At 39.0% G+C, this 24,386-nt stretch overlaps 1 protein-coding gene across 1 annotated transcript in view; it reads left to right on the forward strand.

Annotated features, from left to right (window-relative positions):
• Positions 1-24,386, forward strand: part of LOC124774947 (FERM, ARHGEF and pleckstrin domain-containing protein 1) — a 754,047-nt gene that overhangs the window by 685,573 nt on the left and 44,088 nt on the right. Inside the window, exons 15-18 of the mRNA XM_047249656.1 lie at positions 4,815-5,033; positions 5,342-5,528; positions 9,457-9,566; positions 16,233-16,373. Coding sequence (XP_047105612.1) covers positions 4,815-5,033; positions 5,342-5,528; positions 9,457-9,566; positions 16,233-16,373 — 657 coding nt within the window. The remainder of the gene's footprint in view (positions 1-4,814; positions 5,034-5,341; positions 5,529-9,456; positions 9,567-16,232; positions 16,374-24,386) is intronic.

The following is a 24,386-nucleotide window of genomic DNA, read 5'->3' on the forward strand; positions in this document are numbered from 1 at the left end:
AAGTCGCCGTTGTGTAACCCCAACCATGTTTTCGCAGTTCAACCCCCATTGGGAGGAATTGTATCTGTTTACGGTAAAAGATGGTGTTGCAAAATGTTTAGTACGTCACAAAACGCTGAATTCTTTTAGGAAATTTAATTTGCAGCAACATTATATGTCGTACCACGCGAAAGACTACGGAAGTGGAAAATGTGATGGACCGGATCGTGCTCAGGAAGTTATTAAACTTAAAAGGAAGCTATCCGAAGAAGATCTGGACGACGAAGAAAAATCAACTGAGGCAGCACTCAGAGTGAGTTACAAAACTGCTTTGCTATTAGCAAAATCCCTGCGCCCCTTCACTGATGGCGATTTAATAAAAGAATGTTGGTAGTTGCAGCGGAACATTTGTGTCCATCTCAAGTTGAACAGTTTCGGATTGTGCCATTATCTAACATGACCATTATGCGTCACATACAGGACATGGCAGACGACGTCCAGAGCCAGCTTGCAAATATCTGTAAAGATTTTATGGCGTATCCTCTAGCTCTGGACGAAAGTGTTGATATCACTGGAACAGTGCAGCTTGCCATATTTATTAGAGATGTTAATAGAGATCTTCAGGTGAGGGAGGAGCTCCTCGATGTAGTAGCCATGAAGAACACTACAACCGGAGGTGATATTTTAAGTAGTGTTGAAGAAAGTGTTGTCGTGGAATTCTTTAGTTTCAGTGTCGACAGACGGTGCACCAGCGATGACAGGGAAAAAATCAGGTTTCATTGCGCTGTTGAAGGAGAAAATGAAAAAACTGACCGTGCCGAATGAAATAAGGGGCGTTCACTGTGTGATCCACCAGGAAAACTTATGTGCAAAGAGTATCACTCTAAAAAATGTGATGAGTGTTGTTGTTCGTACAACCAATTATATAAGGAAGCATGGGCTACAACACAGACATTTTAAAAGCTTTCTTGAGGATGTAGATAGCCAGTATGGTAGCCTGCCTTATTACAGCGAGGTCCGCTGGCTTAATCGTGGTGAATTATTAAATTGATTTTTTTCCCTATTAGATGAGATAAATATGTTCATGGAAATAAATAACATGTGTGTTCCTGAATTGAAAGAGCCTTCATGGAAATGTGATCTCGCATTCTTAGCAGATTTAACTAGCCATCTGAATGCTTTGAACATTTCACTGCAAGGTAAAGATCTGCTAATTACTCATTTCATAGATCGAATACGAGCTTTTAAAATGAAATTGACACTTTGGGTGAGTCAGCTGGAAACAGGAAATCTAGCTCATTTTCCTAAATTATCATCCATGCAAGATGTTCACAAAGACTGTGAACGTTATTCACATAGTTTAGTTGCCCTTAAGGAAGAATTTGATCAACGCTTTCAAGATCTGACAGCACTAGACAGTGATTTTGATCTGTTCTCCTCTCCATATTCAGCGAATATTGAAGAGATTCGTCCTGAGCTGCAACTAGAACTTATTGACCTGCAGTGTGACAGAGAATACAAAGACAAATTTCAGAACAAGAAAAACATTTTGAAATTCTGCAGACACTTCCCTCAGGATAGATTTCCTCATTTGCACAAACTGGCGGCTACAATAATATCAATGTTCGGTTCCACGTATGTTTGTGAACAACTGTTCTCTGGAATTAAATGTAACAAGACGCGCCTGAGAAACGCGTTGTCTGATCGAAATTTAAACTGCACGGTGTACCTACAGTGCACAAGAACAATTACTCCGAACATAGACGCAATTGTAAAGGGCAAAAAGTACAAGATAACAGAGAATCACACACTTCAGTGACACCTTTTATTGTGTAACAGTTCACAAATTAATACGAATGTAGAGGCATACACTAAGCTAATAAAATTATGTGGCACGTGTACATTCTCCTTTATTTGTTTCATTTGTCACAGTAATAATTCGTGAGTGATATCCCTGCAGGTGGCCGCGGATTTACATTGACTTGCGGCAGCTGTTGTGTGCCCTTCGTGACTCTCCCCACTCTCCCCTCTGGTCTGGTAGTGGGGGTAGCGTGCTCACGCTGCTCCGTGCTCGAGCCTGGCTGCTCACAGCTTGCTCTGCGAGCACGTATGTTGTGAAGCCCTGCAATAAACAGTTCACTACATCACATTCACTGTAAAAATCGCTATGTTCACAGCTCACAACCTCATAAACTGAAGACTAGCTTTGAACAATCCTATGGGCATGATCCTACCTCGGAACTAAAACGCATGTATCCCCAGGCCATTCTAGCCCACCTTACCTGTACAGCTCCCAACACACAAAGACCATGATCTCCTCCTTGCATGTCCTCCCTGTGTTTTGTCATCTGACACACTGCTCTACTCAAATTAACATCTATATACTTGACCGTCATTCCGTTAAAAAACACTTTCCACAATATACAAATACTTAAACTAAATACCTTGCACAATTCTGTATCCACTTATTCTATTACAGTGTTTTTTATTTTCTTGTTACAGTTATTTTTATTTTAATGTATTGCATGAACCGGAACAGCAATTGCTCCTCAGAACAACTACTTAATTCCTTCTTGCTCATTTTCCATTATGTTATTCAATTATTCTACAGTTATTAATACATAAATTTATTATTAAATAAAGAGAAAATGAAATATTGGTACAAATTACCCATGCAGAAGCTAACAGCTTTATTGATTTGTGGATGACTCCATTTTAGGTGTACAGTTTCACCAGTTACGTTACACTCAGAGAAGTACTATAGCACAAGTCATTGAAGGAAATATTGTATAAAGATAGGTATAAGAACTGGTGTTTGCAAATAAATTGCAAATATTCATGAATATGCAATGCTAGTTCTTTTGCTGATGGTACAGGTATAGGAATCAACCCAACAAGCAAGAATCAGCTGTGGAAATTGTAAATAATGTCTTTCAGAAAATTATTAAGTTGTTCTCTGCAAATGGACTCTCACTAAATTTTGAAAAAACACAGCTTATACAATTCTGTACAGTAAATGGTATAACACCACTGATAAATATAGACTGTGAACCAAAACTGTTGCTCAGAATATTCAAAATTTCTGGTTGTGTGCATTGATGAGAAACTGAATTGGAAGAAACACATCAATAATCTGCTGAAACTGTTAGGTTCAGCTGCTTACGCTAGCAGGGTTATTGCAAATTTTGGTGATAAACATATCAGTAAATTAGCCTTCTATGCATATTTTCATTCACTGGTTTCATATGGCATCATATTTTGGGGCAATTTGTCATTAAGAGAGAAAGTATTCATTGCACAAAAGTGTGTAATCAGAATAATAGCTGGAGCACACCCAAGATCACCTTGCAGACATTTATTTAAGGAACTCAGGATATTCGTTGTACCTTTGCAATACATATATTCACTTATTAAATTTGTCATTAAATCTCACTTTGGCACAGAAAGGGGTGAATTATGCTAACACAAAAATCTTTGGTCATTTGCCAAACAGTATTAAAAGTCCGACAGATAGCCAATCAACATTTAAAAGCAAATTGAAAGAATTTCTGAATGACAACTACTCCTACTCATAGATGAATTCTTAGATATAAAGTAGTAAAACAAATTGATTAATCAATTATTTTGTGTAAAGAAAACTTATGTTAAAGTGACACATTCCACATCATTACGAAATGTTGTATTCATGACATATGGAACAAGGATTAATGTATGTGTGTATGTATGTATGAGTTCTACTGAAATTAATTGACAAATGGAAGAATAAAAGAAATATAAAATAGGAAGTGAAAACTTAAAAAAACTATCAATCCATTAGGTTTATAAGGAAATTTGCTACCTCTGATGCAGCCTTTGAAAAACTTTCGCAAGCAAACTTTCTAGCACTGCAACTTGCTTGACATGTTCACAAATCTAAAGTTGTGCACGTCACAAAACATATCGTATTCTGTGACTACAATATCAGTGAGGCACAATTAGACTCATTCGATTTAAAAAAAAAAAAAAAAAAAAAAAAAAAAAAAAAAAAAAAAAAAAAAAAAAAAAAAAGTGAGTATAACAATTTGTAGGATTGTGAAATGAAATGATTGCATAGGCTCAGTTGCAGTTGAAATAGGTCTCAGACCTTGGTTCATTCATAAGATTCTAGGGAAATGTGATCAGTCTGTGAAGGAGCTTGCTTGCAAAACATGGGAGAGTGTCATGGAAATAGTGAAGAAACTAATCTGGCAGACGCATGAATATAGACACAAACTATTCTGAGAAAGTCTACTTACCAAGTTTCAAGAACCAATTTTTAGTGATGAATCTAAGAATATACTACAACCCTACATATTACTGCCATACAGATCGCGAGGACAAGATTAGACTAATTATGGGCCAGAGGCGTTTAAGCAGTCATTCCTCCTGTGCTCCATATGTGAATGGAACAATGGGAAGTACCTTCTGACCATGTGGTTCACATTGGTTTTGAATGATTTGAGTAAATGTAGATGCAGATAGTCTTCTTGCGGCTAGAAAATTATCCATCCATCCACAAAGGTACTTGTACACACATTAAGTACCATCATATACTGTATGTTAATCTAAATGTGGCCTGTATCAAAAAACCTTAATTAATTTTTAAAAAATCAGTGCCAGGATGAGCACTTGTCAGCTGTACGTAAGTTATAAAGCTCATAATAGTTTGTTGTAAGAGTATTTTACTGTGTGGGTTTGAAACAGGTTGTGAGTTTCTCCTACTTTCATGTAAGTCTCTGCCTGAATGTTTCTGAATGTCATGTTAAATAAAACTGTCATCATTTCCAACTTTGCTTACCTGTCTCTACCTGTTTTAGTGGTTTCGAGATGAAGTAACAAAAGAAGAGGAAGAAATGCCTGATGAGGTAGTCAATCTGTTACTGGGACTTGTAGAGCCCCTTCATGAAGCACACACTGCTTTGCTTCGTGAAGTGGAACAGAGACTCGCAACATGGGAAGGACGTGGAAATGCACATTTAAAGGGTGACTACCAGCGTATTGGGGACATTTTTCTGAAACATATGTCTGTTCTTCCAGTGAGTAGTTCATTATCTCTCTTTGGTTTTTGGTTCCTCTGCTACATGTTGCTACTTTATTTGAAGGTGCTATGTTTTTATGAGCCTCTAACACAAATTTTCTATTGTTAACTGGCATGTTATAGAAGTTTTATTCTGTAAGCTATTTGTTATTTTGATTAAAGTGCAGGAATTTACTGCTCTGAAACAGAATAATCACATAATAAATTATTATAAGTCAATCTCTAATTGTACATGGTTATAAAATGACGATATCAATGAGTAAAATCCAGACTTTGTTTAGTAACTTTATTTTTCTTTACATATAGTTATATGATGAGTATCTGGCAATGCACCTAATGGTACTACATCAACTTGATGCAGCATTTCGGCGTAACAAGAAGTTTGAACAGCTGTATCGTGATTTTGAATTACAAAAGGTGTGCTACCTCCCACTTACAGCATTCATCCTCAAACCATTGCAAAGGCTTTTGCACTACCAGAATTTGCTTGATCGTAAGTTCCATCGAAGTATTTCTTTTCTGATCTTAGCATGTAACCATCATAGTGTATTAACTTAGTATTTTATGATGTAAAGGGTTACATCATATGCTGTATGTTGCAGTGTCAGTTAATAGGTATGTGTAGTTTTATTTTTCGTATTGGTCCACCAAGGCTAAACAGGCTGATTCAAATTGTTAAGACATTGGATTTGTGTTCAGCAGGAGGTTTGGTGCTGACATCACTGTCATCCAGTTTTCTGTGGCTGCACTGAATGGTGATAAGTGAACCATAGAATGGTCAACAAATGAAGTTGTATCCAGTTTGCTTTGTCCCATACAAGCTTGTGATCTATCCATAGTGACCTCAACTTTTTCAGTGCGTTCTTCAACCTATCTTTCACAATTCCTTCTGTTAGAACATGAGAGAGTTCGACTTTTGACATTTTATAAGATCCATACTCGCGTATGGATCACTAATACACCTGCCCAATATCCTGAAGGGCTCCTGCGAGCATGAAGAAGTGCCGCAACACGATGTGACATGGACTCGGGGCTAATGTCTGAAGTAGTGTTGGAGGAAATTGACACCATGAATCCTGCAGGGCTGTCCATAAATCCATAAGAGTATGAGGGGCTGAAGATCTCTTCCAAACACCACGTTGCAAGGCAGTCCAGATATACTCAATAATGTTCATTTCTGGCAAGTTTGGTGGCCAGAGGAAGTGTTTAAATTCAGAAAGTGCTCCTGCAGCCACTATGTAGCCATTCAGGATGTGTGTGGTGTCACATTGTTCTGCTAGAATTGTCCAAGCCTGTCAGAATACAATATGGACCTGAATGGATGTGGGTAATTAGACAGGATGCTTGTGTACGTGGCATATCTAGATGTATCAACAGTCCGATATCACTCCAACTGCACATGTCCCACACCATTACAGAGCTTCCAATGGCTTGAACAGTCCCCTGCTGCCATGCAGGATCCATGGATTCATGAGGTTTTTTTTCATACCCGTACACTTCCATCTGCTCGATGCAATTTGAAATGAGACTCTTCTGACCAGGTAACATCTTTCTAGTCATCAAAAGTCCAATGTCAGTGTTGATAGGCCCAGGCAAGGAATAAAGCTTTGTGTCGCGCACTCATCAAGGGTTCGCAACTGGGCCTTCAGCTCCAATTATGTTTTGTTGAATGGTTCGCATGCTGATGATGCTTGAAATCTGCTGCAATTTGCAGAAGGATTGCACTTCTGTCATGTTGAACAATTCTCTTCAATTGTTGTTGGTGCCGTTCTTGCAGGATATACTGGCCACAGCGATGTCGGAGATTTGATGTTTTACCGGATACCTGATATTCAAAGTACACTCATGAAGTGGTCGTACTGTAAAATCCCCACTTCATAGCTACCTCAGAGATTCTGTGTCCCATCACTCACGTGCTGACTGTAGTACAATCTCAATAACCTGCCATTGTAGCAGCAGTAACTGATCTAACAACTGTGCCAGGCACCTGCTGTCTTATATGGGCGTTGCCAACCACAGCTCCGTATTCTGCCTGTTTACATATCCCTGCTTTTGAATATGCATGCCTGCACCAGTTCCTTTAGAGCTCCAGTGTATAAACATAGTGCCCTACAGAAAACCTCCCACAGTTGGAGTACATAGAGATTTTTGACATTTAGAGATGATTATTCACATAGCTAGTTTAGCGGATTGCTTGCAGTGTGTGAAGCAAAAATGGTATTATGTTTGTTTACATGGCCATTTTCTGCAGCAACTATTAAAATCTGTTACTATATGTTATTCGTCCTGAGCTGACTGCAATATAATTGAAAAGAATTACATCATATGTGTTTTGCTTTTACTTATAAAGCATCTTTCGTGGTTATACAGAATAACTAAGGAAGATGCTTTATAAATAAAAGTGAAATGCATCTGGTGTAATTATTTCTAATTAGATTTCAGTCAGCTCAAGACAGATAGCCTATAGTAACAAAAATGATATTCTTTGCTCCACCTGATGACAGTAATAATGGTTTATTCATAACAAAAATATGGTTATTGACAAATAGAAAGAAGAAGGGGTATGCATGCACACTGTGAACCAGAACACTTTTTCAGACAGTTACAAGACTTACTACAAAATTTCCACGTTATTTTAAATATTATTGAGCTGCAATAGTTTAAAGATATAAAGATTTGACCCAACATTATTAGTGTTTGTACTACATCTGCAATTCATTGATTTTTGTGCTGATATGCTATCAGAAAAATAAAAACGATAAAATAAGTGAAACAGAGGAACTAATTTCCAAAAATTATTACACCTAATGCTTCCAGAATGAGGGTTTCACTCTGCAGCGGAGTGTGCACTGATATGAAACTTCCTGGCAGATTAAAGCTGTGTGCCAGACTGAGACTGGACTCAGGACCTTTGCCTTTCGCAGGCAAGTGCTCAGTGAGGACAGGGCGTGAGTCATGCTTGGGTAGTTCAGTTGGTAGAGCACGTACCTGCGAAAGGCAAAGGTCCTGAGTTCGAGTCTCAGTCTGGCACACAGTTTTAATCTGCCAGGAAGTTTCATATCAGCGCACACTCTGCTGCAGAGTGAAAATCTCATTCCGGAAACATCCCTCAGGCTGTGGCTAAGCCATGTCTTCGCAATATCCTTTCTTTCATGAGTGCCAGTTCTGCAAGGTTCGCAGGAGAGCTTCTGTTAAGTTTGGAAGGTAGGAGATGAGGTATTGGCAGAAGTAAAGCTGTGAGGACTGTGCTTGAGTCATGCTTGGGTACCTCAGTTGGTAGAGCACTTGCCCGCAAAAGGCAAATGTCCCGAGTTCGAGTCTCTGTCCGGCACACAGTTTTAATCTGCTAGGAAGTTTCATACCTAATGCTATCCATTGTGAAGTGGTTGTCATGATCTTTGTGTCCCTGGTCCCAGATAGCTATGCATACAAAACCGACTGAAATAAGTGCCTGTTTAAATTTGCCTCTTGTGGGTCTTACTCTTGAAATTATCTTGTAAGCTCACAAGTGTTATTTCCTGGGTATGGTGATATGATTGTTAGGATACTGGCAAAATTCAGTCTGTCTGCAAAATAGATTGCTTATAAAGCACTTACGTGACCCATCATAGAATATTGCTCATTTGTATAGGATCCACACCAAATAGAATCATTAACAGACATGGAATGTATATAAAGGAGAGGCAGCACCAGTGCTCACTTGTTTGTTTGATCCACAATAAAACATCAAGTGAATACAGAGAAACGTCAGTTGGCAGATGCTTGAAGACAGGCACACACTGTTTCTTGAAAGAGTAAAAAGTGCCAAGAATGAGTATTAAAGAAAGAGTCTGGGAATATACTGCAGCCATTCCCTGTGTGTTGCTCTGATGTGATTGAGAAGATGAGATGAAACTAACTACAGCTTGCACAGAGGCATTTAGAAAGACATTTTTCCCATCATGTGTACATGAATGGGAAGAAATCATAATATATGTTACAATGGGAGGTACCCTTGTACCATCTGTACCATGTGCTTGACTGTGGTTTGCAGGGAGAGGGAGAGGGAGGGGGAGAGAGAGAGAGAGAGAGAGAGAGAGAGAGAGAGAGAGAGAGAGAGAGAGAGAGGTGCTTGATTTTTCTTTCATGCTGTCATGCCATTGACAGTGTATAAAGCATGATGTCTCTTATTTATCCTGCAAAGTCTTATTTTGTTTAAGCAATTACTCTTTTTTCATTTGAAGGAATCTCTATGTTTGAAATGTTGAATATGTTGTGACTTATCAGTCAGCTTAGTAAGTGGGATATTTTCTATCTATATTTTAAATTTCGTATATAATTTCCTTTCTTTGAACATGTAGCACATTTGGAGAGGATATTAGGTTAAAATAATGTTCACCTGTGTACAAAGCTAGAACTTACTTGTAATTATTATATTCCAGGACTGATTCGCCACTACGGGAAGGATCATTTGGATTATGAAGACTGCTGTGTAGCAAAACAGAAATTGTCAGCTACTGCACAGAAAGTTCCGGCAGCTTTGAAGCACTCAGTAAATATTTCAATTTTGTTTCCATGAATTGCTTGCTTTTATCATTCAGTATTGAAACATTACAGATTTACTGGTTATATTTTATCAAATGGAAACTTCAATTGGAAAGAGGTATCAAAATTACAAGGAAACAGAAAGACTGACCTCTTCTATCCTATAGGAGGCAAAATTTCTTACCATTTTCTACTGTGGCATGTTTAAGATCATTTGGAGGCCATAGCACTGATGAATTGTGGAATTACTATTAAGCAATGTGTTTTAATACATTTTTAAATGCATCATTTTTCTTACACACAATAGTGGAAGGTATTGTTGTTGTTGCAGTCTTCAGTCTGAAGACTGTTTTGATGCAGCTCTTCGTGTTTCTCTGTCCTGTGCAATCCTCTTTATATACGAATAACTACTGCAACTTACATCCATCAATTGAACCTGCATACTGTAGTCAAGCCGAGGTCTTCGTCTCCATTTCCTTCCATTACCAAATTGATAATTCCTTGATGTCTCAGGATTTATTCTACCAGCAGCTCCATTCTGTTAGTCAAAATAAAAAGTGACAAAATTTTGTTTCACTTATTTAAACTCTAACAGATGCTATGCACATTGGTTTTTGAACCATTAACTGATCAACATAATAAACAGCAGTCAAGCCACTGGAACACTAAACCTACTACTCTCAGTTTACGTTCATTTCCTTCATTCACATAGCAAGGAAGAACCCCCTGTTTAGACAAGTAAATAGCTAAATGTCATCCCTTGTTTGGTGTCCCACTCCAGCGAGAAAATATGAAATCATCTAAAGTTGCTATTCAGCAAAGTATCTAGACCAAGCTGTTCCAGCTTGAGTGCCTATGTGTGGGCAGCTGGGTGCCCACAGGCAGAGGTGAGCAATCAGACAGCCCCGACCTTTGCTACCACATTCCTCAGCCGGGTGCTTGTGGGCAGGGCTCGGCAAATGGCATGTTCACACAACAATAAAAGGTGCAAACATGGTGCAACAGGTTCACTAGGTGGGTAGCCTGTACTACCTGTGGGCTAACTGATGGGTGCTGATGGGCATGGGGAAGTGTTGGAACAGTCTGATCTAGACTGTCGGATTGTTTAGATGAATGCTGTCTTGATTCAACTCCAGGTAGTTCCGGTGGGTTCTAGTGGGAAATTCTCAATGAAATTATCCAGTGGTTATGTGCTTTATACAAGCAAGAGGAATGCAAAAAATGATGTCCGTATTATAACACTAACATGCATGTTTAGATAACATGCGCGCGCGCACACACACACACACACACACACACACACACACACACACACACACACAAGGGGGGGGGGGGGGTCAAATGTTGGGTTCTGCTTCACTCCAGTCTGTGTCATTCGTCTCAGCACTGTCACCCTCTTATACTGTATACTGCCATCGATCCCCCAAATCCCTTACTGGAATAACATTTAAAATTTTAATGTCATAAGTAGAACATATTCTTAAATTATTTGTATGAGAACTGATATCAAGTGGAAAATTAAGACTGTGTCGTCAGTTTTTATATACGTAATACAAACAAAAGTTCCCTCAAAATGAAATCACTTGCCAGTCAAGCAGGTCTCACTTTGTTAATCACATAACACAGCAGTGTTCTGTTTTCAGAAAATACTGCACTGACAATCTGCATCAAAACATATCGTCATACTGTCAGTCAGTCTCGAGTTGAATACATACACAAAAAGCAATGGAACAGAAAGTTTCCTGAGAATACAAGCACTACTCATATATGTGTGAATGTGTGTGTTTTCTATTTCAGAAAAAGGACTTTCTCCAAAAGCATAATGTTTTAGTAGTCTTGTGCCTGTCTGTGACTCAACACCTCCTCTACGTGATGAGTAGAAATCTATAATTTCCATATTGTTTTTACAGTAGAGGGAATGGTTGATAAGAGGACAGGGATTAATACTGACAGTGCTGTAGGAAACCCAGAAATATCGGTTAAAGAGTGAAAAAAATAAAAAATGCCTCCCACAGGTCAGAGTATTAAAATCCTAATGGTTACCTGCCAAAGCATTTGCGACAAAGTGCCAGAGTTTGAAGCACTCGTGAAAAGCAGTGACACTCACATAGTACTAGGAATAGAAAGTTGGTGGAAACCTGAAATTGATAGCAGCTAGATTTTTGGGAAAAACTTAAATGAAGTTTGGTGGCAGGAGGAACAAGACTTCTGATCAGGTGAATACAGGGTTATAAATACAAAATCAAATAGGGGTATTGCAGGAGCAGGTTTAATAATGAATAAGAAAAAAGGGAGAGCAAGTAAACTACTATGAACCATATAGTGAATGCATTATTGTAGCCAAGATCATTTCACGATCATTTAATTTCATTTCATGTAGCCAAGATAGACATGAAGCCCATGCTTACCACAGTAGTACTAGTTTAAATGCCAACTAGCTCTGCAGGTGATGAAGGCATTGATAAAATGTATGATGAGATAAAAGAAATTATTCAGATAGTGAAGGGAGATGAAAATTTAATAGTCATGGGGGACTGGAATTCAACAGTAGGAAAAGAAAGAGAAGGAAAAGTAGTAGGGGAATATGGAATGGGGGTAAGGAATGAAAGAGGAAGCCACCTGGTAGAATTTTGCACAGAGCATAACTTAATTTTAGCTAACACTTAGTTCAAGGATTATGAAAAAAGGTTGTATATGTGCAAGAGGCCTGGAGACACTGGAAGGTTTCAGGTAGATTATACAATGGTAAGACAGAGATTTAGGAATCAGGTTTTAAATTGTAAGACATTTCCTGGGTCAGATGTGGACTCTGACCACAATTTATTGATTATGAACTGTAGATTAAAACTGAAGAAACTGCAAAAAGGAGATGGGACCTAGATAAACTGCAAGAACCAGAGGTTGCACAGAGTTTCAGAGAGAGCATTAGGAAACGATTGGCAAGAATGGGGGAAAGAACTACAGTAGAAGTAGAATGGGTAGCTTTGAGAGATGAAACAGTGAAGGCAGCAAGGGATCAAGTAGGTAAAAAGATGAGGGCTAGTAGAAATCCTTGGGTAACAGAGGAAATATTTAATTTATGAAAGGAGAAAACATAAAAATGCAGTAAATGAAGCAGGCAAAAAGGATTACAAACATCTCAAAAATGAGATTGACAGGAAGTGCAAAATGGCTAATCAGGGGTGGCTGGAGGACAATTGTAATGATGTAGAGGCATATATCACTAGGGGTAAGATAGATACTGCTTACAGGAAAATTAAAGAGACCTTAGAGAACCATTTGTATGAATATCAGTATCTCAGTTGGAAAAAAAAGTTCTAAGCGAAGAAGGGAAAGCAGAAAGGTGGAAGGAGTATATAGAGGGTCTATACAAGGGTGATGCACTTGAGGACAATATTATGGAAATGGAAGAGGACGTAGATGAAGATGAAATGGGAGATATGATACTGTGTGAAGAGTTTGGCAGAGCACTGAAAGACCTAAGTTGAAACAAGGCCCTGGGAGTAGACAACATTCCATTAGAACTACTGATAGCCTTGGGAGAGACAGCCCTAACAAAACTCTTCCATCTGGTGAGCAAGATGTATGAGACGGGCGAAAAACTCCGACTTCAAGGAGAATATAATAATTCTATTCCCAAAGAAAGCAGGTGTTGATAGGTCTGAGAATTACTGAACTATCAGTTTAATAAGTCACGGCTGCAAAATACTAACACGAATTCTTTACAGACGAATGGAAAAACTGGTAGAAGCCGACCTGGGGGAAGATTAGTTTGGATTCTGTAGAAATATTGGAACCTGTGAGGCAATACTGACCCTACGACTTATCTTAGAAGCTAGATTAAGGAAAGGCAAACCTATGTTTCTAGCTTCAAGTAGGTCTGACCTCTTTGAGGATGTCCACATTGAAACTGGTAACGGTAACCATGAGCGGATGTGGCAGCAGTGATTACTAAAGTACAATGGGCAGCTAAAACAAGCAGAAAGGTTTATACATGTTCAGTAAACTAGATAAAAAATCAGTAGTGTCATATCTCAGTGAGGAACTTCAAATTTTCAGCACAGGGCAGGAGCACGTAGAGGAATTATGGGTCAAATTTAAAAGGATAGTTGAACATGCACTTGATAGATATGTACCCATTAGAATAGTTCTTAATGGGAGGGAACCTCCGTGGTATACAGCCATTATAAAGAAACTTCTAAAGAAGCAGAAATTACTGCTTAATAGGTGTAAATCAAAGTGTAGGACTATAGATAGAGTGATGCTGAATGAGATGTGCTTGGCTGTCAATAGAGCAATGTGCGATGCCTTCAGTGACTACCATAGCAGAATATTCTCAAATGATATTTTACAAAATCCAAAAAAATTCTGGTCACATGTATAGGCTGTTAGTCCCTAGTGAATGAGACAGGAAATGAAATTGAGGGTAACAAAGCAAAAGCTAAAATGCTTAACTCCATTTTCAGTTGTTTCTTTACAAAGAAAGCAACAGGAGAGTTGCCCCAGTTGAATCCTCGTACCACTGAAAAGATGAGTGAAATAAGTATTAGTGTCAGTGTGTTGAGAAAAAGCTGATGTCATTAAAATTGAGCAAAGCTCCACATTCTGACTGAATCCCTGTCAGATTGTATACTGAATTTCCGGCTGAATTAGCCCCTCTTCTGACTATAATGTATTGTAGATCCTTCAAACAAAAAACCGTGCCCCGTTCTTGGAAAAAATCTGAGACCACACCTGTCTACAAGAAGGGTAGTAGTGATCCACAGAACTACCATCCGATATTCTTGACATCAGTTTTTTCTAGAATCTTAGAACATACTCTGAGCTCAAACATAATGAGGGATCTTGAACAGAATGATGTCTTCAATGCCAACCAGCATGGATTTCAAAAACTCAATTTGCGCTTTTGTCACATACTAAAAGCAGTTTTGGAAGGTGACTATTAGCAGCTGTCAAGTAATGTATAAAATGAATGTTTGACCATCAGTTGCTTTTCTTTTTTTAACCCAAATATCAATCGATTTCAGTCACCACCGTCTTCATGGATTAGGGTTAAAACAGTTTAAGGCACAACACCATGTCTGTCATTACTTAAATAATACCCATGTCTCATATGTGGAGCATCTCATGAATTGCAGTACACCACACAGGACTTTTAAAGGCAGACGTACTAATGACACCACTGTTAAAGGTGCTGATTTATGCCAATTATCTCAATATTGATTAAAAAATTATTGCAGCTTATGCTGAATGCAGAATGCATAGAGGTAAAGAGTTTTTGAGTTTAGACTTGTATAGAACAAAATTTTGAAACCTACTTTGTATGACTATACCACACAGTAACATGGCAGAAATTGCTGACTGGGAAAGAATCATGTACAATATGCTTAGCTGTGGAAGCTAGGAACCTAACACTGGACTTTTGGTGGTGGATAACAAGCACAATGGCATATCTGAATGGGTCAAACATTGTCTAACATGTCTGAAAATTTTACAGAAAAACATTGAAGCATGCTAGATAAACATACTATAATGCAAACTGTGGTTGAACTTGAAATTAGTGACACAAATACAAAATAAAGATTGCAAAAACAGCTCTAAATGAGCTGGATTATTGCTATCTTTAATTCATCTGAATAACTGATAGATTTTTTGCTTAGCATTAGTGTTTGATGCGAGAGTATATCAAAATAAGATTTTAAAGCAAACTTTGTTAGCAACATAACAGAAACAATCCACCAAAATTGTGAGCAAGGTTGTGATAATGCACAGCAGACCAGAGTAGAAGAGGACATACAAATGAAGCTCTTGTGCCAATTTATAATTCTTGAAATATGCTTTAATGAATTGGAATTAACATGAAAGAATTATTAAAAAGTCAATAATCTATTATTTCCAGTGCTTTAAAAATACTGCACAGTCATGCACGCACAATTCAAAGCAGTAATATTATTTTAATTAAAATTGGTTGTGGTCAATTGAAAAAGGGGAAAGGGTGAGACAGGTCTTAGCCTTAAGTTGAGAGGAAGCTATGATTAACTATTTTGTAACTTTAAATCTTTGTATAGGTAGTACTAGAAATTGAACCCCCTTAAAGTAAGTACTTGATAGCCATTATGTCTGCTGATCTTATGTTAAACTGATATTTATAATATGCTTTAAATTAGTATGTTACAGAGTACAGTAATTTCATGTTATTTGGTAATATGCCTAGCTTGAGTTGCATCCCTATTGGCCTCCATAGCTCTGTTATGTCCATGTATGTCACGTTTTTAATAAATTATGAGACAGAATTGGTGGCAAATACTTGCCTTCAGGAGGCGTGAAATGTGTAGTACTGCCAGTGGACATTGACAGTTCCTTCCTCAGAGAGGACAGAAGGATAGGATGAGAGGGACCAATCTGTAGTTTTATTTTTGACTATTGTGATAATATTTGAAGTTGAAATTGTCTGGCTTTTAATATTTTTTGATGTGCTCCCTAAGTACAGCTAACATAGAGATTTCTACATTTGCAATATTAAAATTATTGTCCCATTCTTCAAATTGTTTTATCAGTTCTGTGTAGGAGTCATCGTGGAGTCTTATATAAAAGTTTGTGTATTGTTACATATTTGTTTCATGCTACCGAATGTATTAGTTATGTTTCAACAGAAGTTTTTGGATTTTTATAGGAGAATTTTGTGCAACTATGTGAATTACAGCGAGATTTGAGTGGCTTTGATAACTTAGTACAACCTGAAAGGGAGTTTCTACGACAGGGTTGTTTGATGAAACAGTCACGCAAAGGATATCAACAACGAATGTTCTTCCTGGTAAGTATTGCTGTTATACTATACCTGCAAAAGTTTTTTTTCTGTTCATTTGAATGGAAACAGCTATCTCCTAAAATTTATTTCAATATACAAATGGAAAAAATTGTAATGAACATGTTTTGTGTTTTGAAGCACTGGAAGCTTTTACAGTGACATTTTCATATTTATTACTCACACTCAGTATAACATGTAGTTATTTTATTTTATTTAATGAACCTCATTGTTCTAAGCTGCATAAGTACACTAACCGATGTTCTGGTTATAATGTTGGACACATATTTGCTCTTGACATTCTGGTACATTAACTGCTTCATGTAGACATCAGGGCAAAAAGAAATGGCCAATGATATGTTCATAACAGAGTCAGCAAATAAAAGCCAAGCAGTATGGAAAGTAATAAAGAATGAAAGCAATTAAAGTGTCCCCTAAAATGGAAAATATCACTCTCCAGCATGAGAACAAGAGTGTAACTGATCCCCAACATATCGCAAACTTTTCCAGGTTTTACTATGCAGATATCACAAATAATAGTCAGTGACAAAACATATACTAGCAAGAAACAAAAAACAAAGTGCAGCCATGTTCCTCTTCAGTCTATGTTTGTGGGACAACTCCACATGAAATCATCAATGTTGCATCAACTCTTCAAAAATGTCATCAGGAATTGATGGTATTCCTGATTGTGTCATAAAGCAGTGTATTACAAACGTTTTACTGCCTCTTGCAGATATAGCCAATTCATCTTTACCAGCAGACACATTTCCAGACTGTTTAAAAGTTGCTAAAGCTGTCCCTATTCATAAGGAAGGAGGCAAACCAAATATAGAAAACTATAGATCAATTGCCTTACTATCAGGCTTGAATAAAAACACAAAACAATAGTATATAATAGGTTAATGAAAATTTCAGCGAAAAACAAAATTTCCACTGATACTCAGCATGGATGTAGGAAAAATAAATCAGCATCTAGTGCCATGTATGATTTTATAAACAGTGCCCTGCAAGCAGTGGACAAAACACAAAGTGTCACTGACATTTTTTTAGACTTAAGTAAAGCCTTTGGCATACTGGACCATAACATACTGTTGGAAAGTGCCAAGTATATGGCATTAGAGGCATTGCTCTAAAATGGTTCACATCATATTTTACGAAAGGAGACAGATAATACAAATATAACAAGAACTAGAAGAAAATACTATGATATGTTTCTCAGATGCAGAAATTCTAAAAAATAGAAATCCATTAGGGATCCATTCTTGGGCCAACCCTCTTTCTCCTCTAAATAAACGATTAAGACCTAAACATTGAGTCATAAACAAATACTTTTTTTGCAGATGACACAAGCATCCTCAACACAGGAAACACCCCAAGTCAGCTACAAGTAGCTGTAAGTAAAACTACAGCACAGCTAAATAGATGGTTTGAAGGGAATAAACTAATGACAAAAACAATATTCCTAATTTCTGTTTAAAATGTGATGCATACAGCACCGCTCTGGTGATAAACTCCAACAAAATTTCATCATCTGTGGAAACAGAGTTTTTAGGCATGACTTCAAATGGCATACACATATAAACAAAATAAATGTAACACCAAATATATCTACTTACTACCTGTAAAGCAAGTTTTAGCACTGTCCGAATTGTCTACTTTGCTCAGTTCCATAGCATCCTACTGTAAGGAATTGTATTCTGGGGTAATATACCATTTAGTTCACTCATTTTCCTAACCCAGAAAAGAACTGCAAGAGCAATGAAACATATTCGAGAAAGAGATTCTTGCAAACCCTTCTATCAAAAGTCGTCAGTCCTCCCACTTCCCTGTATGTACACACATCAAAAAAAGTTCTGCATCACCTCGGTTCGGAGAGTTCTGGAACCTGTACAGAAAATTGGAATACAGGTCAACATAAACATCATTTCTGCCTTTTTTATTGCTCATGAAAACTACACACTGCCTGTTGTACCAACAAACAGCGAGACTTTCAGAGGTAGTGGTCCAGATTGCTGTACACACCGGTGCCTCTAATACCCAGTAGCATGTCCTCTTGGATTGATGCACGCCTGTATTCATCGTGGCATACTATCCTCTAGTTCATCAAGGCACTGTTGGTCCAGATTGTCACACTCGTCAATGGCAATTCGTCGTAGATCCCTCGGAGTGGTCGTCCATAAACAGCCCTTTTCAATCTATCCCAGGCATGTTCATGTCTGGAGAACATGCTGGCCACTCTAGTCGAGCAACATCATTATCCTGAAGGAAGTCATTCACAATATGTGCATGATGGGGGTGTGAATTGTTGTCCATAAAGACAAATGCCTCGCCAATATGCTGCCGATACGGTTCCACTATCGGTTGGAGGATGGCATTCATGTATCGTATAGCCTTTACGGCACCTTGCATGACTACCAGCAGCATATGTTGGCCCCGCATCATGCCACCCCAAAACAGCAGGGAACCTCCAACTTGCTGCACTTGCTGGACAGTTTGTTTAAAGAGATCAGCCTGACCGGGTTGCCTCCAAACATGTCTCCAACGATTGTGTGGTTGAAGGCATATGCGACACTCATCGGTGAAGAGAGCGTGGTGCCAATCCTGAGCGGTCCATTCGGCATGTTGTTGGACCCATCTGTACCACGTTGTATGGTGTCATGGTTGCAAAGATGGATCTCACCATGGATGCCGGGAGTGAAGTTGCACATCATGCATCCTATTGTGCACAGTTTGAGTCGTAACATGACACCCTGTGGCTGCACGAAAAGCATTATTCAACATGGTGGCGTTGCTGTCAGGGTTCCTCCGAGCCATATTCTTATGTAACAGTCATCCACTGAAGTAGTAGCCCTTGGGTGGCCTGAGCGAGGCGTGTCGTAGACAGTTCCTGTCTCTCTGTATCTCCTCCATGTCTGAACAACATCGCTTTGGTTCACTAAAGATGCCTGGACACCTCCGTTGTTTAGAGCCCTTACTGGCACAAAATAACAATGCGGATGTGATTGAACTGCAGTATTGACCTTCTAGGCATGGTTGAACTACAGACAACACAAGCTGTGTACCTCCTTCCTGGTGGAATGACTGGAACCGATTGGCTGTTGGACCCCCTCTGCTTAAAGGCGCTGCTCATGCATGGTTGTTTACATCTTTGGGCAGGTTTAGTGTCATCTCTGAACAGTCAAAGGGACTATGTCTGTGACACAATATCCACAGTCAAAGTCTACCTTCAGGAGTTCGGGTAACTGGGGTGATGTAAAACTTTTTTTGATGTGTACATATACTAGAAATCTGTAAGTATGTTAGGAAGAACATAAAAGACTTAAATGAAAATTTTAATATCAATGAAAATGATACAAGATGAAAGGAAAAATATCATGTCCAGTCAGTAAGGACATCAACCTAACTTCCACAATAAACAGTGGCAGTCTTCTGCATAAGGTAAAAATCATATCATTATTCACACTTTTTTGTGAAACCTTAAGGGCCTTCTTATTAGATCACTGCTTATATTCAGTAGCAGAATTTTTAGAACATTTGAGATACAAGAGCCTTGAAACAAGACAGTGCAGCTACCGCTAGTAGTGCAAGCTCTTTTGTGGATAAAGCTAAAATTTATGCATTTACTAATACTGTATTTTTACTGTGTTGTGTTACGAATGCACCCACACACACACACACACACACGCGCGCGCGCACGCGCATTCCGCTGCCTGCACATTTACTCTTCCCTCCCATTGTTAGCCTACTAAGACTCATTCTTTGGATGTCCCCCATAGAACATTAGTCTGCTTTTCCTAATTTCACTTGCATTATTTTCTACGTGTTTGTATTCTTCTTAATTTTAATGTTTCTATTCTTGTTCTCTTTCGTATTGGTATATTTTGTATTTATGTAGAGTTATCCATTTATTATAAAAGTCTTTTGTAGAGAGGAATGCTAAGTCCATTTTCATAATTTTCCTCTGAGAGCTTTTTTCGTCCATTAGGAATGATAATTTCCTCTGGGTACTTAAATTTGTATATTCTCCTGAATTTTCCAAGCTTTTTGCTTAAATTAATGATACATTTTGTTGTTTTATTATTACTTCCTTTTTTTTCTATGGAGATTTGTAATAAAAGCTCTACTGCTATTTGTTGAGTATTATGTTTTTGTGTTACCTCTTCACTGTTTACTGAAATCACTAAATCATCTACAAGTATAAAAACTCAGTTTTAAAATTGTTTTCTAGCCAGTTTGTATTCTAATTTCGATGTTCAGTTCTATTAATTCATTCCTCTATTCTGTCACCTCTTCAGTCTTCTTCAGTGCCTCTCTTTATCTGAAATGGATCTATAATTTCTCCCCTGGAGTCCAGCTTAGATTTGATCTAATTTCTTGCAAGAGGTCCTGTGTCTTCCAATCTCTTTCGAGTGCAACCAGAATTCTGGATAAAGTCAGTCAATTTTTTTTTAGATTTTTTAGGCATTTTGAGCAATATTAGCTTCAGATAATTGATCTGTTCTGCACAGGACACAGTTCTCCTAAACACTGTCTAATAACCACCTTATTTGCCATCCAGTCATTCATCTCAGCTTCTCAGAATCCCAGCATAAAAAAATTCCGTGTAATGGAGGAGTAAGTGTACCCTACATTTTTTGATATATGTTTAGTCATGATTTTGTGTGGTGGGTGGATTAGTGCTATTTTCCAGTCATTTGATAACTTATTCCCAGATTTTTTTCATCAGTTTAACTAGTGCTAGTTGTGTTTCACTTAGATAGTTTTCTAAAATATTGGCTGCTATATTGCAGCTACCGTGGCTGAAATTACCTTAATTCCTTCTTAAATAACTGATAAAAAGTTAATACCTGTTTTTCTTGATGTTCTAATCATTCAAATTCAATTGTCCTGTCTTGTACCCTATCCTAACATTTCTAATAATTTTATGCAGTTTATGTAACACTCTTCTGATCTCCAGAGTCTTGTGTAAGCAAATCATGCAGTTCAGGGATATAACTAAGCTGAGGCAACCAGGGTGTTGCCTCCCCCCCCCCCCTTCTCCCCCTTCCCCAAGGATGAAGGACTTATGGCACCTGAAAAGAGGAGGAAAAAGTAAAATGGAACTAATTAGTAAAGTTGATGAGTGTGAAGTCCTTCTTTATATTAAAATAATCAAAGTCAGTTTTGTAAATCATTCTGACATGAAGATATGTGAATCATTTAGTAAAGTTTGGATAGCGGACGATGTTGTGTTCAGTGCATCTATGTACACATAAACGAAAACAGATGTAACACCTTGGTGAATCCAGGATGGCCGCCGGGATGGGGAGGGGGTGAAAAAAATTTAACAGTGATCTGAAGCTATTGTATATTACAGTGGAAGCTCGCTAATCCATTCTCTAAGGAACTGCAAGCATGTTTGGAATGCAAAAAAGATTGAATTATCGGAGGAACACTTTCGTTGAGCCATAATACACAATGCAGTACAGTACAACTTTAGTTTTCAACTGAAAATACTGTCTAAAATAATGTTCCCTGTTAAAACAGTAAAATGAAAAGAAAACATTGACACACTAAAAAATCTTTCACAACAGTTTAATGTACTCTAGTGGCTGTACTGTAAAATATGTTTGTATTGTACTGTAAGATATTGTTTTTTGAGTAATAGTTTAACATTTATACATACCTTATTATAGCACTGCATTGACACGCAACTCATTTGCGCTTAACTATATAAAACATGATAAATCAGATGCTAAAAATGTTTGCTTTCTAAGCTGGATGAAAAAAATCTGTAATGTTCTTTTGCTTGTCAGACAACAACCTTGATTTTGCCACAGTGCTCCTTCTCTTCCTAATCGACAAAATGTCTATTGGGGTAGACATAGAGCTTTGTTCAATTTATTGAAGGGCTATATCAAATGCATTCTCAGCATCTGTATGTGGTACTTGAGCTGTAGCTTCAGTGTCATCATCATCTTTCTCATTCTCATCAGTTGTTTGAGTTACGGCATCAATGATTTGGTCATCAGTTAATTCTGCTTCTATTGTACAGTCAACTTCAGCTGTACTGATCCACTCACAACACTGGACTTAATGTCCAATCGTAAAAACATCATCATATGTTTACATTTAGTTGGTGCCATAATTTTGTTTGACACACCTTAATATGTGAGAACAACACTATCACTAATTTATAACTACATGATTATGTACTAACACTTATTGATCAAGTTAGTAATAAGTTGTTTCATGCTAGAACTGATCAAACTATCACACTTAACAAAGGTCAACTGCCTGCTGATCTACACTCCTGGAAATGGAAAAAAGAACACATTGACACCGGTGTGTCAGACCCACCATACTTGCTCCGGACACTGCGAGAGGGCTGTACAAGCAATGATCACACGCACGGCACAGCGGACACACCAGGAACCGCGGTGTTGGCCGTCGAATGGCGCTAGCTGCGCAGCATTTGTGCACCGCCGCCGTCAGTGTGAGCCAGTTTGCCATGGCATACGGAGCTCCATCGCAGTCTTTAACACTGGTAGCATGCCGCGACAGCGTGGACGTGAACCGTATGTGCAGTTGACGGACTTTGAGCGAGGGCGTATAGTGGGCATGCGGGAGGCCGGGTGGACGTACCGCCGAATTGCTCAACACGTGGGGCGTGAGGTCTCCACAGTACATCGATGTTGTCGCCAGTGGTCGGCGGAAGGTGCACGTGCCCGTCGACCTGGGACCGGACCGTAGCGACGCACGGATGCACGCCAAGACCGTAGGATCCTACGCAGTGCCGTAGGGGACCGCACCGCCACTTCCCAGCAAATTAGGGACACTGTTGCTCCTGGGGTATCGGCGAGGACCATTCGCAACCGTCTCCATGAAGCTGGGCTACGGTCCCGCACACCGTTAGGCCGTCTTCCGCTCACGCCCCAACATCATGCAGCCCGCCTCCAGTGGTGTCGCGACAGGCGAGAATGGAGGGACGAATGGAGACGTGTCGTCTTCAGCGATGAGAGTCGCTTCTGCCTTGGTGCCAATGATGGTCGTATGCGTGTTTGGCGCCGTGCAGGTGAGCGCCACAATCAGGACTGCATACGACCGAGGCACACAGGGCCAACACCCGGCATCATGGTGTGGGGAGCGATCTCCTACACTGGCCGTACACCACTGGTGATCGTCGAGGGGACACTGAATAGTGCACGGTACATCCAAACCGTCATCGAACCCATCGTTCTACCATTCCTAGACCGGCAAGGGAACTTGCTGTTCCAACAGGACAATGCACGTCCGCATGTATCCCGTGCCACCCAACGTTCTCTAGAAGGTGTAAGTCAACTACCCTAGCCAGCAAGATCTCCGGATCTGTCCCACATTGAGCATGTTTGGGACTGGATGAAGCGTCGTCTCACGCGGTCTGCACGTCCAGCACGAACGCTGGTCCAACTGAGGCGCCAGGTGGAAATGGCATGGCAAGCCGTTCCACAGGACTACATCCAGCATCTCTACGATCGTCTCCATGGTAAAATAGCAGCCTGCATTGCTGCGAAAGGTGGATATACACTGTACTAGTGCCGACATTGTGCATGCTCTGTTGCCTGTGTCTATGTGCCTGTGGTTCTGTCAGTGTGATCATGTGATGTATCTGACCCCAGGAATGTGTCAATAAAGTTTCCCCTTCCTGGGACAATGAATTCACGGTGTTCTTATTTCAATTTCCAGGAGTGTATATCACAGATGACGAGTCATCAACAAATCCTGTAGCAGTTGCCAGTACTTATGAGTACTTCTAAGGTAATGCTGAAGACACCCAATTCAACACACTGGGATGGCAAGATGTAAATGATAACTGTTTACAATGTACCACAGTCGGGTAAAGAAAGTTGAGATGAACAATTTGATTTATGTCATTTGTGGTCTATCAAGTCAAGAAATTAGTTCAAATTGGTATACAAACCACGTACGTTACAGAACATGCACACTGTGCAAGATTTTCAATATTCTCTCACTTTCTTCATGCAAACTAATAGTCCTAGA

The sequence above is a fragment of the Schistocerca piceifrons genome, chromosome 2 (assembly GCF_021461385.2).
Source record: "Schistocerca piceifrons isolate TAMUIC-IGC-003096 chromosome 2, iqSchPice1.1, whole genome shotgun sequence".
NCBI classification, from domain to species: domain Eukaryota; kingdom Metazoa; phylum Arthropoda; class Insecta; order Orthoptera; family Acrididae; genus Schistocerca; species Schistocerca piceifrons.